Raw genomic sequence first — 16,437 nt, 5'->3', positions numbered from 1 at the left:
GTGTGTCCTTTATTTGAAACAAGGTGTCGTATCCGTGTCCGCTGCAATTAAATTATTTTTTTTGTTGGACACTGCAAAAACGTGTCAGATACGTGTCGTACGCGTGTCGTACGAGTATCCGTGTCCGATACGTGTCCGACGCGGCGACACGCCTTCTGGATGGCGTGTCGGCGCTTCATAGGTTGCAAGCAACCTTCAAAATAGTTTTACACCGAAATCTAATAAGAATTCATAACATTGCCATATATAAGGCTATTATATAATTGCGAAATACAATATTCTCATTTTATGTCAATGTAAAACTAGTGTAAGTTGAGGATGCGACTCATCCTTTTTCTCGTGACTTAATCTATTTTTTAAAAACTTTGATATCCTTCCAGCGAGATTCCATGCGGTTGGAATGATCATTTTGTACATAAACCCCGAACTTGAAGTAGTGAGTACCAGCTCCGAGACCAGCCCCATCACGCTTGAGAACTCCATCAATATAAATCTTAACATTGTTAGCATCCATGTCATGAATCGCGTTTACCTTAAACCACCTGTCATAGATATTCTGAGACAGAACATGAGGAGAATTATAATAAGTTAGGGAACCATCGTAAATCCTAAGTTGTGTCGTTGTCGCTGTAGATCTTCCACCAAATATTTGCATAATACACACGCCGCTTGTGCCACTTGGAACATAAGCATACCCTTCAAATTGCCATATACCAGATGTATACTCATGTTTCTGCAAGTGCAAAGTGAAAACTTAAGATATAATGTCATGTAAAATAATTTTTGTTACCGTAGAACCAAATACACACTTACACTGATACGAATCTCGGTTCGTGGCTTTGTATTGCTGCCACTCATGAAAGGCTTGTCTGTGGGGAGTATCCAAAATTGGTGCACACCATTTGTAAAGTTGTAACGCTGGTTTACTGGAATATTGTAAGGCTTTTGAATAACAAAGTTTGAGTTATCTAATGAAACATGAGTGAAGCCTTGTGTGGGATCAATAGCAGATGAGGAAAATGAGGTTGTTTGATGTATGATTAATGGAAAAAGGATTAGGTGAAGAATTGGTAGCATTGTCATTGTTTTTGGTGCAGAATTGGTAACATTGCCATTGTTTTAGGAGTATATATACATTGCTCTATGAATGTGTAAGTGGTCTAGAAACTGTTCTGCAAGGTTATTGGTGACTCTCCCTTTCACTTCCTTCATGGTCCTCTCTGCTGCCTCTTTTGATTGTTGTTGTTCTGTTGGTTCCTAATTTTAATATAGTGGCCTTTTAGTCTTTCACACATTTGAGAGGCTTCTTCTCATTCCAATACAAAGTCAACGGAACTCCATACTACAAAAGGGCACCATAGATTTATCTCCAAAGGTAAAGCCATCTATGATAACTTTTCTATTATTATTATTATTATTCTACACAATATGTATGGGATTGAGAAAAACCTAGATTTGCAAATAATTTGGAGCTCTTAATGACGAGGACAAGTATCTACTCTTGTTAAGCTCATTACCCTTATTCTTTGAATATTTGAAGAATGCTCTTCTTTATGATAAGGAATGTTTATTATCACCTTGGATGAAGTTGAGATGGCTATATGGTCTAAGAAGCTATCAAATATGAAAATTTTAAAGGTTGGCAATAGTGGTGAAGGTTTGTTTGGAAATTTGTTTGAACTTGTAAATTACAAAAGGAATTGATCCAAAGATGGTTTTGTTTGGTAAAAATGCTATATTTGACAGTCAAGAATGCCTAGATTGATTCAAGATTGAATAAGACAAATTGGATGATTTTTGGAAACAGCTCTAATAGATAGAATGAAATCTCAAAATGCAACCGAGAGTTTAAGTATAATACCTCAAAAATTATGATTTTTGGTTTAAATGGTTTGCAGTTTTTGCTAAGGATCTGATATAGTTGTATGCATGATAAATATCCATATCCAAAACAGAGTGTTTTACTAAAGATGTTTGCTCGAATGTGTAGTATATCTGTATATGCAACGCAACATAGGATCTTATGTTTCAAACTTGGCTCGCACGAACATAATTTAGTACAAATTAGTTATTGGTGAAACAAATCTAATCCTGGCATTCCAATTAGTATGCTGATTAGTTTGATAAATAAACTAGTAAAAGGTAAGAAAGAAATGGCCTCTATTTCACCTAAACTTTCTTTTCTCTGCACAAGTCAAGATTGTTACTTAACCCTAAAATGTTTCATCTGTTACAACATAGGTTAGTGCTAACTTGTGACACACACCAATAGGAATAATATCATGCGAAGTGAGTCACAATGCTCACAAATTAAGTACATTTACAACAACAGATAAATATAATTACAACATAGAGAATAACTTTCACCCATGCATCAAGTCAATACCAGTGTGTGGATGTTCACTTTTCTCATCTACTGGCCTTGATCCAAGCCACATTGTGCCTGTTCCTGTTCCAGAAGCTGTGTAGTTTTGATTAGATGGTTCACTTCCTGGAGAAGCTAACTGGTCGCTACTCTGAGGCTCTGAACCATCACCTTCTTTTGTGGCAGTCTTCGCCTTAGAGCCGCCATATACGAAACTGCAAACTACCACCTGCAGCAACCAAAGTGTCATTAGTTTTGGGAGGGAAAGGATTGAATCTCAAGTATCTATCTTATGATTGTGAACGAGAATCACCAATGTTATAAGATTCTGATAAAGAAATATACCTGGACAGGGCTTGCAGCAATAAGCCTAGCAACGCCACCGCCAATAACATGACCGTCCGGACTAGAAAGGGAAACACTAATGCCACCAGTTCGATTTTGAGGTCCACCATCTTCAGCAACCAAGTAAGAGCCAGATAAGCATAATATTTGGAATCGCCCCTGCAAACATGAAAAATAAAATGCTTGCTAGTGCATAACGATGATTACAGTATATGCATTGCACATTATTATCTTGCTACTAAACTAGAACTATTGAGGGGATTCAATAAAAAGGAGATAGAAATGATGATACTTGTAATGTTAAAATAAAATGGCTAGTAGTGAAGGTAGTTGGTGTTAGTTCTCTAACCTCGAATGCAACACTGATAGTCGCAGAAGCAGGCTGGCGCAGAGTGACTGAAGATACAGACCCAGTTCCTGACAAGATGCATAAAGCGCGTTGTCTGAGTTGTGAAAATGCCTGTAACTTTGCTACAATGTCCTGAAACAAAGAAAATCATCCCCTTTCAAGGAACTTGGAATAACAACCTGAAGGTTTAATGATAAATAAAGTACGAAATGGAGGAGTATAACTACCTCCTCAACTCCAATGGTGATAACATGGGGTGAAAAGGCCTGGCCAGCAGAGCTGTTCATCCATTCACCTAAGGGACAAACAAAAAAGTCAGAGCTCAGAAGTTAATACACTTCAAAGCAAAATAGATAAATATAGATATTTTGTTGCTAAAGTAATTTAGCATCAAAACAGGGAAAAGAAAGAGTGAAAAACTTCATTTAATTTTCCATGTTTTCTAATTTGTATTCATTCTGAAGCTTTAATCTATATCAGAAATTTGAACGAGGACTTCACCAAATAAACATAACACTAAATTTCAACAACCTCATAGTTCATTATACATGCACATGTATTTTATCAATTATCATTGCCCTCATCCGTCAATTATCTTGGAATAGAGATAGGATTTAGTTCCATGAAAGTGCTACTTAGGATGCTTCGTCCCTAAAAGTCACAGTCTATCTAAATTCTAAAGAAATTAATCTATTAGTAAATCGATAATTTCAATAGAGTAAACTTTAAGCAAGTGAACAACTTCAATGACCAATTTATAGACAAAAACTTTCAGTAACAAAAGCAACATATCTTCACATCTTCTTATAAACAGATAATCGTAAATAACTAATCACACTTTCCCTCTAAAAAGAACAGGCCGAATTCCAATGTCAAATCCTTAAACAATACATACAATCAAGTATCTATGCTTACCTAGAACAGCTAGTTGTTGTTTCCTTCCACTTCCAGGTGGGCGTCCTCTCGGCCGTTTCTCCGAAGGAGACATGGAATTATCAGTGGCAGACATAGGAGAAGAGAGCCTCAAAGAAACAGGTACATCAGGACCATACTTCCTAGGTCTCCCTCTTTTCTTTTTCACAGACTGCTCTCCTGAATAAGGCACTACAGGACCAGGAGATGAACCTAAGCTGTTGCTAACACCACCATGACTAAAACTATCATGCTGAGGCTCCACTGAAAATGCAGAACCATCAGAACCACCATGAGCATTGTTAGACAAAGCTCTAAACCCAGAAGGTGTTTGTTGGAACACTCCTCCATTACCACCAGACCCACCAACCCCTCCTCCTCTATGCATGTAATATGAACCAGACCCATCAGAGAATGCCATAGCTTCTCTTTCATCCATGCATTAACTAAGACTAAAAAAAATCTTAATTGTGATAGATACACTAATACACTAATTTTTCCATATAAAAAAACTAAATATTGATGAAAAGACTAAATTTTTAACAATATGCAGAGAAAACAGAAAGGGGATCTAAAACCTAGTAGCTATAGATATTCAATTCAAAAGACCACAGGTTTTGTCAAGTGAATGTTGCAAAAAAAAAACGTTTTTTTTTGTTCTTCAACTAGAAAATCTAAGAGCTTCACCAGAAAATCAAAAATATAAATGAGATTTGAATTTTAAATTTGAGAGGAGAAAAAAAAAAGGGCTTTTTAGGTGAAACAGCAACATTGAAAAGCCATGAGAGATTGTTGTTCTGGGAAGCTTAGATTGAAGAGTTGTTCAGTGGGTAATTGTAGAGTGATAGCTGTAAGGCATTAAGAAAAGAAAAGCATGGATTTGAAAATTTAGGGTTATGTGAGAAGAGTGCAGAGTGTAATTATGATGGAAAAGGAAAAGAGTATGACTTCAGTTGGGTGTGGAGAAGAGAAACAAAAATTGAATGTTGTTTTTTTTAGAGAGAGAAAAAAGGACTAAGCTTTTGAAATTTGAAGTTAGCTAAGTCTGTATGAAAGAAAAGGACAGGTGTGTCTCTATACTAGATAAGATTAATATGTTTGGATGTCTTATAGAGATTTTTTATCTAAATACCACATTTATGAAACTAAAATACCATATTATCACACTTTAAAAAAAAAATTGTCAAAGTACCACCTTTTATTTGGTGGTTCGATCAGGAGTTGAACGAAAAGTTAATTTTCTTTAGTAGGAGTTTAGTCATGGGTTAGCCGACCCTTAACTGAATTTTTTTTAAATTATTAAATGTTTTTTTTATTTTTTAATAATAATAATTGTTTATTTAAATTATTAAATAAATAAAATATAATATTTAATTATTAATTTAATTTTATACTATAATAAAAAATAAATAGTCACATATATCAAAAGTAATAATAATTTTTAAAATTAAATTATTTTAATTATTAATTTGACTTTTTTTATGTGAATGGTGTAGTCTTGGTATACTATTTATTTATTTTATTATAAAATTAAATTAATAATAAAATATTATATTTTATTCATTTAATAATTTAAATAAACAATTATTATTATTTAAAAATAAACAAAATTATTTAATAATTCAAAACAAAAAAAGGAAGAAAAAAAACCAATTAAGGGTCGGCAAAACATCAACTGGGGAAAAAAATTCCATTTCCTCGTCCAATACTTGGACGAATTGGAAGGGAAATGGTGGCACTTTGGCAAATTCTTTTCAAAGTGTGGCAATGTGGTATTTTAGTTTCATAAATATGACATTTGGGTAGTAAATAAAGGGAGATAGCATGCTTGATTGATTATTTGTGTTGACATAAATATTCTTATTTTACCCTCAATCCCAAATTTTCTGATACTTGTACGAAAATCTTAGCCCTTTGCTTTCTATATTGTGTATTTATCTTAAAAACTTACAGATGGACGGACAGTTTTCGACCCATGTTAGGATAGCAGCGGGTTAAAGAGTATGGAGCACACTTGAGATTCAGTACCACAACGGCAACGAGGACGGATGAAGATGGAGAATAGATGATACTACTAATACTCTTACTTTTACAGGCCTAATGACTTATACCTACCGAAGTCCTGGAATGTTTGATGCTTTTTTTATTGCTCATGTCCAAATAACTCAGACATTACCATTCCACCGTATATGGGAGAGGCATCACCACTTTCATGAGCCCGCGCCACAAAACTTGGGAAGAAGACGTGTAGATGGGGATGTTTGTGCTTATTGTTGTTGGTTTAGCCAGGTTTACCGCGGGCGAGGCCGTGGACTTGGATTCAAACTAGTGCCAAGGGATCAACCGACCTCGACCGAGGATTCAGCTATTTCATCTTATCACCCAGGTGATCTCTAGACATTTGTCTCGATAGACGTAGAATGGTGACTCTTTTGGACAGGGAAACATTTTATTTGTACAACCAGTGTATGTCTTTTTGTTTAGCTGATCGTCGTCATCTTTTGTGGATACTCTTGGATGAGCCTTGGGGCTTTAGTTTTTTTTTTGGTGTGGCAGTGCCATAGTTAACTATGTCATGATTATGTACAAAGGTGATATGAATATATATGAAGTTTGGTTTTATGTTACCTCTTTAATTTAAAGAAAATGAGACAACCTATGTCTCATTGGTGGAATTCTAAATTTTGTAGTAAGAAAATGTAAAAAAAAAAAAAATCAAATTTAAAACAAAAAGGTAACATAAAAGCAAACATACTTCATACATATACATATAACCTATGTATATAGTCATGATATAGTTTACTGTGGCAGCGCCACACCAAAAAAACAAACTAAAGCTCCCAGACTAATCCAAGAGTATCCACAAAAGATGGCGACGATCGGCCAAACAAAAAGATAGACACTATACTGGCTGTACAAACAAAATGTTTCCCTATCCAAAAGAGTCGTCATTCTACCTCCATCGAGACAAATGTCTAGGGGTCACCTAGGTGATAAGATGAAATAGTTGAATCCTCGATCGAAGCCGGTTGATCTCTTGGCACTTGTCTGAATCCAAGTCCACAGCCTCGCCCACGGTAAACCTGGCCAAATAGACGACGGTAAGCACGAGCATCCCGACATACATGTCTTCTTCCTAGGTTCTGTGGCGTCGGCTCATTAAAGTGGTGATGGCTCTCCCAAATACAGTGGAATGGTAATGTCTGAGTTATTTGGACAAGAGCAGTAAAGAAAGCATCAAACATCCCAGGACTTCAGTAGATATAAGTCACTAGGCCCGTAAGAGTGAGAGTATTAGTAGTAGCATCTATTCTCCATCTTCCTTCGTCCTTGTCGCCATCGTGGTACTGAATCTAAAGTGTGCCCCATACTCTTTGACCCGCTGCTATCCTGAAAAGGGTTAAGAACTGTCCGTCCATCTGTAAGTTTATAAGACAAATACACACAACATAGAAAGAAAAGGACTAAGGTTTTCGTATAAGTAATAAAAAAATTGGGATTGAGTGTAAAATAGAAATATATATATGTCAACATAAATAATTAATCAAGCATGTTATTTCCCTTTATTTACTACTAAATTAAGGTCTACCTGAGACCACCTGCCATCAACGTTCTTCCATTTACCAAGAGCAAATGGCACCTGACTTCACATGGAATGTAAGTGTTATAAGTCGATCGCCCTTAAAAAAACAGGACAAGATTTCTTTATCTTGCTAAGTGCAAGGTAATAATCCTGATCGCCCTTAAAAAAATAGGACAAGATTTTTTTATCTTGCTAAGTGCAAGGTAATAATCCTCGTCAGGATTCAGGTAGTTGATCAACCTCGTGCGCCATACACACGGCGGTGGAATTATACATCCCTAAATGCAAATATATATGGACTGCCATTCAGATCCTGAAAACCTGCTTGGTAGTACTTTAATCTCCAAAAATACATTATTTTAATTCTCACCTCACACAAACCTCACGGTAAGTTCAGCTTGTACAGTAAACAATGTATGGTTGACTTCCCAAAAAAGATAGGCAACTGTAAAGGACATAGTTTACCAAATTTTTCCTTAGCCAGAACCCTACCAAATACAGCTATTCAATGTACGACACTTCCCTTTTGTGACTGGGGATCTTAAACTTAATAGCTCACGATGTTGTCGTTACATTTTGGCAATTAATCGAATAATACAACCACAATACAAATTTTATTTATCATAGCTCACTCATGTGATAAATAGTTAAAGTCGGTGTAACCTCGTTTAGTGATTCGTGAAAATTACTATTCGAGAATATGCTTTCCTTACTTATTTATCTCATCTATTTTTTTGTTAAATATGTGACGACAACTATCTCGAGCGTTGTGTTAAATCTTGACAAAACCTAATTTCCGTCGACCGTCAAATAAGAAAAAAATTAGAAAATAATTTATAATAAATTTAATTATTACTTCATCATAATAATCTTAAATATATTTATTCAAATACAAATACTAGTTAGACAATACCTTCGTCTATATTTGCATAATTTTAAAATTTATCAAATGCATAAACCTAATAGCATTTTGAATAAATATAAATATTTAAATATTATAATATTAATAAAATAATAGTTAAAATAAATATTAAAATTAAATATTATATATTATAACAGCTTACCGGTAACGAAGAAATTACCACTGAAATCTCGCTATACTTTTATATTAGGCAAAACTTATAACATTATAAAAAAATTCTAACATGTTTCAAAAGATACTCGTTGAAGATAATGGGCCGTGGTAAACCCCCCTACTTATACTACTTCCAAAGTGAATAAAAAATTAATAAGTGATGAGTTTACTTTACACTAATCAATTTTTGTGCATGCCACATAATTTTCAAGTCATCCAAATGAAGCATGAGGTGCTCAATTTTAATTTACATGTAACTTATCTAGTTAGTTCTAAAATCTTCTTTATTTCATTAACTGATTTTTTTTCTCTTTAGGACATACTAATCACTAGACGTTATTACAAACTAAATGACATGTACATCCTTAGGTGAAGACTTATCATATATTTTATGGATATATGTATATATTTGATTTATATGCTAGTGATAATAATAACAATAGTAACCATAAATGATAATAAATAATAATAGTAATGTTTAACAATAATAATAATAATAATAATAATAATAATAATAATAATGATAATAGTAATGTTTAATAATAATAATAATAATAATAATAATAATAATAATAATAATGATAATAGTAATGTTTAATAATAATATTAATAATAAAAGAATCTAAAAATATTAATCGTTAAATCTTTCACACCTATGATGAATGAAAATGATTAATGTAACCCATTTTGAACCATTAATCGACCAATATAATAAAAAAAGGTATTAAGTTTGTATTTTATAACGGAATAGAGAAAATTAATTCAGTCTATGAGAGAAGAGGAAGAGAGAAGAATGAAATAAATAATTGTATTTCGCTCTATTCCATTTGATTTCATTAGAATTAGAGTATGGTATAACTCATCTCTACAAAATCGGATTATAAAGTGAAAAATATCACTCTATATGAATTATTCTTAGGGTTTATTTCTAACCAATGAGTAATGAGTTACATACACAACTAGTGGAATACTCGTGCGTCCGCACGGGTACTGGTATGGCACGTATGCTTTTGCTTTCAAAAGATAATAAAAATGTTAATAAAAAAACCTAATACTTTTAGCAGAGTAGCTTACTATTTTTAAAAGAAATACATCTTTTTAAAATAAAAACTACATTGTAACAATCTTTCAATTTTTAAAAGAAAGACATGACATAGATATTTCAATTATTCATATATTATTTTAAAAGTTATTGTATTATATATAAGAAAATTTAAAATCTGTGCGTTTGCACGGATTCTGGTACGGGAGGCGTATTTGTTTTAAATATATATTTTTTATTAGAAAAATATTTGGTACATGTGAAAAAATAATAATTGAATGTATAAAAAAATGTCTGGTACTCGTGAAAAATAATAATTGAATGTATAGAAAAATGTCAGGTACCTCTGAAAAAATTGAATGCATAAAAAACATTTCGGTACCTGTAAAAAAAATAATAATTGAATGTTTAAAAAAAATGTCTGATACCCGTAAAAAAACATAATGGAATGTTTAAAAAAAATGTATGGTACCCGTGAAAAAATAATAATTGAATATATAGAAAAATGTCCGGTACCCGTGAAGAAAATAATAATTGAATGTTTAGAAAAATGTCTAGTACCCGTGAAAAAATAATAATTGAATATATAGAAAAATGTTCGGTACCCGTAAAAAAATAATAATTGAATGTTTAGAAAAATGTCTGATACTCGTGAAAAAATAATAATTTTTTAGATCTAAATAGTAAAAAGTAGGTATATTAGGAGAAGAAAAAGCAGCATGCATTGGAACATTAGAATGTTGGAAGAGTTGTTTAGAGCTGAAGCCACGTGGCAGCACAAAATAGCTGCATTGGAACTTTCCAGACCAATTTATTTTCTTATATATTTGTAGATAGTAACAAAGTCGTGCGTTTACGTTTGTACGTGTTCTGATATGAGACGCGCATTTGTTTTAGATATATAAACTTTTGAAATTGTAATTCTTCAAAAGATATCTTTAAATATATAATTTATTCGTAGTTATAACCTTTTTAAAATTGTATAGATTTGTTGTAAAATATAGTTTTTATTAAATATATTTTAATTATATAAATATGGTAGTTGAATCATTACTTTTGTTTCCGTTATGATAAAAAATTATTTTATATTCAAATTTATTCATTAATTAAAAATTAGAAATTTGTTATAAAATATTAAGAAAGAAGAGAAGAGAAAAACAATTCAAAGAGATCATAAATGATAAAAAAACATTCCTCAAGTCAAAGTCAAGTTTGTGTGTATTCTTTTATTTTGTATAATAAAAAAATATTTTTATCTTTTATAATTGTAGATTAATTAGTATCATAATTATCTATTCTAGTTATAAATATGAATTTAAATATTTTTTTTGTTACAAAATAATATATCTATTAATTAAATTCACAAATATAACTTAATTGTCATTTTAAAAAAGATTTTATAGGCTAATATAATCAATATTATAAAATGTGAATCATTAGAAATAATAACTTTTTAAACGGGTGAATATTTTACCTTAATAATAATTTAATAAATATAATAACTCCATTAATATTTTAAATACATATAAAAAGTGAATCATTAGAAATAATGGTGTTGTCATTTCACATTATACTTTATAAAGAATTGAATAAAGATGTTAAATTTGTACTCCTATTTTTGGTCCATAAACACTTCTTCATTTTTATGAATTTAAATATTTTTTTGTTACAAAATAATATATCTATTAATTATATTCACAAATATAACTTAATTGTCATTTAGAAAAAGATTTTATAGGCTAATATAATCAATGCTATAAAAAGTGAATCATTAGAAATAATAACTTTTTAAAGGGATGAATATTTTACCTTAATAATAATTTAATAAATATAATAACTCCATTAATATTTTAAATGCATATAAAAAGTGAATCATTAGAAATAATGGTGTTGTCATTTCACATTATAGTCTGTAAAGAATTAAACAAAGATGTTAAATTTGTACTCCTATTTTTTGTCCATAAATAAGTAACTTAGATATACTATTTTATTGATCTATATCTAATCTATATTTGGTATATCTTAAAAATAATAATTTCATTGGTGTTTTTTTTTTTTAAAATAACCGTCTTTATTTGCTGTGGTTTAAAAAAATGATAAATCATAATTTGGTCTATAATTAATTCATAGAGGTTTAATAATTTATAACTATAGTGATTTTTAAATAGTCAAATTCATACTATATCAATTATTTTAAAATAATTTAAATTAAAAATAAAATAAATATGTATGTTTATTTATTTGAGTTGAAATAAAATCTTTAAATTCTTATTTATAAGGAATTATGTCTTCTGCTTTAAATTCATAATATCATTTAAATTTGAAACTTTCATTAAGTATAATGATAATAAACATCATCAAAAATATTATATTGTTATTAAAAATATTACGTGTCTTGTGTTTCTTATTTAATGACATTAAATATATATGACATAGGTTAACGATGAAAATACTTATATTATGTATTAAATATATATTTATTTTTTTGTCAAAAAAAATATATTTATTTTAGATAGTTTATATTTTGAGTTATTATAAAAAAACATACAAACTTTAAATAATATGTTGACGATTTTACATTAACAATTATTTAATTAACATAATAACACTCCATTAATACTTTAAATAGACATAATAACTCCATTAATACTTTAAATAGACATAAAAATTAAAAAGCGAGTCATCTGACATTAATTGTTTTTAACAAAAAAACAATGAATATAATTTTTATATTTTCTAATATTAATTGAAATTAGATGTTAACCTTTATCTTGTTTCATTTGAAAAAATTTGAAGATGGTAATTGAAATGGCAAAGTGATCGTTGAAGAGTAAAAAAGTTGGATGATTATTATAATATTGAATGTAAAAAATAACATATTATTATCAAATCAAAAACAATATATTAAAGAGAAATTAAAAGATTTCAATTCTATGAATTAAAAGACTCTTATGATGTTTAATGATAAGAAATAAAATAATAATAAAATAGATCAAATATATTGATTGGTCTTTGTTGACTACACTAAGAAAATAAAATTGTCCCAATAAATTGATTGGTCCTACACTAAGAGAATAGAAATTGCCCAAATAAATTGACATATTATAAAAATAACTACACTAAGAAAATATAAATTGGCCAAATAAATTGGCATATTATAAAAATATGTTATTTCTTTTGTAGACACGTTATAACATTCAATTCTTATAGTACCAAAAGACTAAAAATGAATTAATTTTTAATAAGTTATACTTACATAATGTATCATGGTTTTATTTATCTTCCATCTCACTTTCAAGCTGCCCACCACAAGTTGCTTCAAGGCAAACCTCTAGAACACCATTTTCAAAATAAGCTATAAATGAGTGTTGTAAAAACAGTTTTCAGTATCAGAATATCTTTTAACTTCCAACCCAGGCCAACAATAGCCTAAGCATTTAAATTTCTACCATAGGTTGTCCAATGCTCCTTCACAACATCAGATAAAGAGATCATTTTCTCTGCTGGTCTTATGTCTTTGATCCCCAAGCCAAATTATGACTAATCTGAAAACCTCTCATACAAAAACAATTTCATCACTTGAACCTATGCAAACATCGAGAAAGTTTTGACCAATCCTGTAACCAATGAAGCTTTAACAGTATATTTAATTCCTCCCGTTACCCATTGCAGAAGCTTTATGAAAGCATATGATATCACCATTGTCTAACTGCATTCATGGAAAAAAAATCTGCAGGAAAACCAATGATACAGTAACTTAGTGAGCACCAACTTCTTTTGTATTATACATTGGTTTTTTAAAATTTAAGATTCCTGTCAACAGGCTAACACATCACATGTGATTCAAATGTAAATTTCATGCAGATCAATAGGCAAAATCCACTCAGCAATCGCGACTAGATTAAAGTCATTGGTAGGGAACAGACGCTCGAGAACCTGAATATGAAATTACAAAATGCCCATTTCTCTTCCGTTAAGTGAAATGCAAAGGCGACTAAATATCATAATTTCGTGATCGTCTGACCCAAAGTTAATAACAACGCTTATGGTTTATGAATATGAAAGGATGCACTCCAATTCAGTTTTAAGATATTAGAGTTCAAACTGTATATTAGGACATCAAATTACACACATCAGATATAGAAAAGGTGATAAACTATAATGCACTCACATAAAAAGGTAGTTTCTGCGGTCACTTCAAGATTTTGGATTCAATAACTTCTAAGCTCAAGCCTTCTGTGGTGTCTGAAAAATTTGAGACAAGAAAAAGATAAACACCATTGAATTATTGTTCATCTTTTTATTTAAAAAAAATTCTGAAATTACATCAACAAAGTCACTTAAAGCCATACCTTGTTAGCTTCACCATAGCGATAAAACTCGATCCAGACTTAATCTCATGAATCCTCCAAAAACACAAATAAGAGATAAGTTACAACTTGTCTGGAACATCACATAAATCAGGAATGAAGTAAAGACATTGAAAACAACGACAAACGTAAACCAATTCGAACACCATCTTGTTTCGGTGTGATACCGAAATAACAAAAGAGATAGGGAAAGAGGTAGAGAAGGAAGAAGATATACCATTGTGAAACTGTACACCGCCGGAAACACCATAGTTGTTGTTCTCAAAATGAGATATCTGTAAATAAATATAAATACATCAATAATGGTTATTATTAAAATAAAATGACTCTCTTTATAGAACACCAACTGTCAAAAATCTGAAAGCTTTGCAATGAAGTCCTCATCTTCATCCATCAAGATCAAAACTTCATAAAAACATAAAAATTCCAAAGTTATAAAATCATTGATGTAAAATATAAGAAAAAACCTACAAAAAAGTCATAAAACAGAAGCTTGCACAAAAACTAAAAAAAGTCATATCCACCATTTTGAATCCGACCATCACCCAAATCGTTGTCGAAAAAGCGTTGCCTCCATCACAGATCTACCATAGTGAAACTGAACACCGCTGGAAATGTCGTAGTCTTTGTTGTCTCCCCTATTTCGATTGGTACCCCTTTGCTCCTTATTGATTTCAATTTGAACCATGCTTTTGATTTTTGTTTGGTAAAGAGATGAGAGTAAGATTTGGGTTCAAAGAAGAAGTTGAAAGAAGAAAGAGAGAGATAAAGAAATAAGAAGGAATAGTGTGAAGAAATGAAAGAGAAAGAGTAGGGAGAAGGCTTGGATTGTAAAACCAAGCTCTGTGGTTTGATTAGACACATCAGAGAGTTGTTTGAGATTTTAGGTAATAAAATGATTAGACATGTTGAGTAAAGGAAACAACATAGTTGTGTTTTCAAGAAAGATAACAATGACAAAAGATTTTGGTTTGTTCCAAAAAGCAAAGATTGAGACGTTGAAGACAGATAGGAAAAGCAAGAAGCAAAGAAATACAAAGGAGGTAGCCACGTGGCTTACTAACAAAGCAAAAGGGCAGTTAGGTCTTTTCCAGAACATCTAACTTTCTTATATTGTAGATGTTCTTAGATGATGGTGATAGATTATAAGCCTAAGTAGAGTTGTGTCAAGGTTTAGATTATGTACCAGTATTGCATTCAGACCCATCTGGAGCATGACTTGAACTCGAGTGCTCTCGAATGCCATAGAGAAATGTGTCTAACTTGCAAGCCTAAAGCCACGTCCCCCGAAAAATTGACAAAACGTCTCAATCATGAAGAAGCATTTAATGTGCTTACTCCCCGTTACTTATGTAATTGCTCCATTGCCTTCCCACTTCTCGTTATGGTCGGATGTAATAGCGAGACATCACACATCACTTTAAAGGACTTCCCGGATGATAAGCACTAAGGGTGGCAAAATGGGTTCGGCCTGTTGGGCATGCCTGTTTTGTCTGCACTTTTGTGCGGGACGGACCAAGGTTTTAGGCGTTCACCCTCTAGTGTGACTGTCTCGCCCCGTTTTTTATGCGGGTTTTTGCGGGCACGAACATTAAAATAAATTTTACATTTTTAGGTTAAAAATATATAGTGTCTGTGGGATTAGCCTACCCGCCCTCACTTTTTTGCGGTGCGGACCAAGGTTTTAGGCTTGCACCCTCAACTATGACCGTCCCCGCTCTGCCCCATTTTCTTGTGGGCTTTTACGAGGCAGGCCTAAACGGGAGGGCATGCCCGTTTGCCACTCCTAGTAAGCACCCAGCAAGCCTTTGGGGAAATTGTTGTAGGTCAACCAAAGGTTCAACGTGACTGAAATCCAAATATTCAGCCTAATCAAAATTATCCAACGTATATAATGTGGACACATGAAATTGAATGTACATTTTTGTGATATCCATTTTTCACTTCAGCCATCTTAAACTCGGTAACTAACTTAGGTATTGGAGTGTTAACTTTGCAGGTCCACCTCGTGTCACTATATCATAGACCAACATCATCGCTTCAAGAGTCGCCCACTATCAATCTAACATAAATTTTGGTAGCGAAAAAAAATTATTTGTTCGATGGTGAATTATCATTATTTTAAGTATGTTATGAATTTATTTAATTTTAAAATAGATGTATTTGTATTTGATGATAAACTTTCATAAAAATTATTTAATTTGAATATGTTGTATGAGTTTATTTAGCCTGTTTGAAAAATAAAAACCATGGAATAGTTTGATTTAAGATGATTGGTTGAATAAAAGATAATAGCACGAAATAGATTTGTATTAGAAAAAATGATTTAAACCGACCAACCTAACCAAATAGATTAGTTTGGCTCAGTTTCATTTCTAGAAAAATATTCAAAACTA

At 31.5% G+C, this 16,437-nt stretch overlaps 2 protein-coding genes and 2 long non-coding RNA genes across 4 annotated transcripts; all 4 read right to left on the bottom strand.

Annotated features, from left to right (window-relative positions):
* Positions 1 to 286: 286 nt before the first annotated feature.
* Positions 287 to 1,085, bottom strand: LOC131637653 (citrate-binding protein-like). Its single transcript, XM_058908258.1, has 2 exons — positions 814 to 1,085; positions 287 to 733 (listed from the first exon to the last, which is right to left on the bottom strand). The coding sequence occupies exons 1-2, from the start codon at positions 1,081 to 1,083 to the stop codon at positions 350 to 352; spliced, it is 654 nt and encodes a 217-aa protein (XP_058764241.1). The 5' UTR covers positions 1,084 to 1,085; the 3' UTR covers positions 287 to 349.
* A 1,078-nt stretch (positions 1,086 to 2,163) lies between these two features.
* LOC131637666 (AT-hook motif nuclear-localized protein 5-like) lies at positions 2,164 to 5,023 on the bottom strand. Its single transcript, XM_058908270.1, has 5 exons — positions 3,975 to 5,023; positions 3,287 to 3,354; positions 3,060 to 3,191; positions 2,711 to 2,869; positions 2,164 to 2,594 (listed from the first exon to the last, which is right to left on the bottom strand). The coding sequence occupies exons 1-5, from the start codon at positions 4,408 to 4,410 to the stop codon at positions 2,364 to 2,366; spliced, it is 1,026 nt and encodes a 341-aa protein (XP_058764253.1). The 5' UTR covers positions 4,411 to 5,023; the 3' UTR covers positions 2,164 to 2,363.
* Positions 5,024 to 6,686: 1,663 nt separating this feature from the next.
* LOC131637638 (uncharacterized) lies at positions 6,687 to 8,498 on the bottom strand. The gene is made up of 2 exons (XR_009294378.1): positions 7,561 to 8,498; positions 6,687 to 7,390 (listed from the first exon to the last, which is right to left on the bottom strand). It is a non-coding gene; the product is annotated as an uncharacterized LOC131637638 (long non-coding RNA).
* A 4,363-nt stretch (positions 8,499 to 12,861) lies between these two features.
* On the bottom strand, positions 12,862 to 15,007 carry LOC131637650 (uncharacterized). Its single transcript, XR_009294385.1, has 4 exons — positions 14,566 to 15,007; positions 14,024 to 14,316; positions 13,843 to 13,916; positions 12,862 to 13,401 (listed from the first exon to the last, which is right to left on the bottom strand). It is a non-coding gene; the product is annotated as an uncharacterized LOC131637650 (long non-coding RNA).
* Positions 15,008 to 16,437: the final 1,430 nt, after the last annotated feature.

The sequence above is a fragment of the Vicia villosa genome, unplaced genomic scaffold (genome assembly GCF_029867415.1).
Source record: "Vicia villosa cultivar HV-30 ecotype Madison, WI unplaced genomic scaffold, Vvil1.0 ctg.002061F_1_1, whole genome shotgun sequence".
Lineage (NCBI taxonomy): Eukaryota > Viridiplantae > Streptophyta > Magnoliopsida > Fabales > Fabaceae > Vicia > Vicia villosa.
This window is presented reverse-complemented; position numbering and strand designations above follow the sequence as displayed.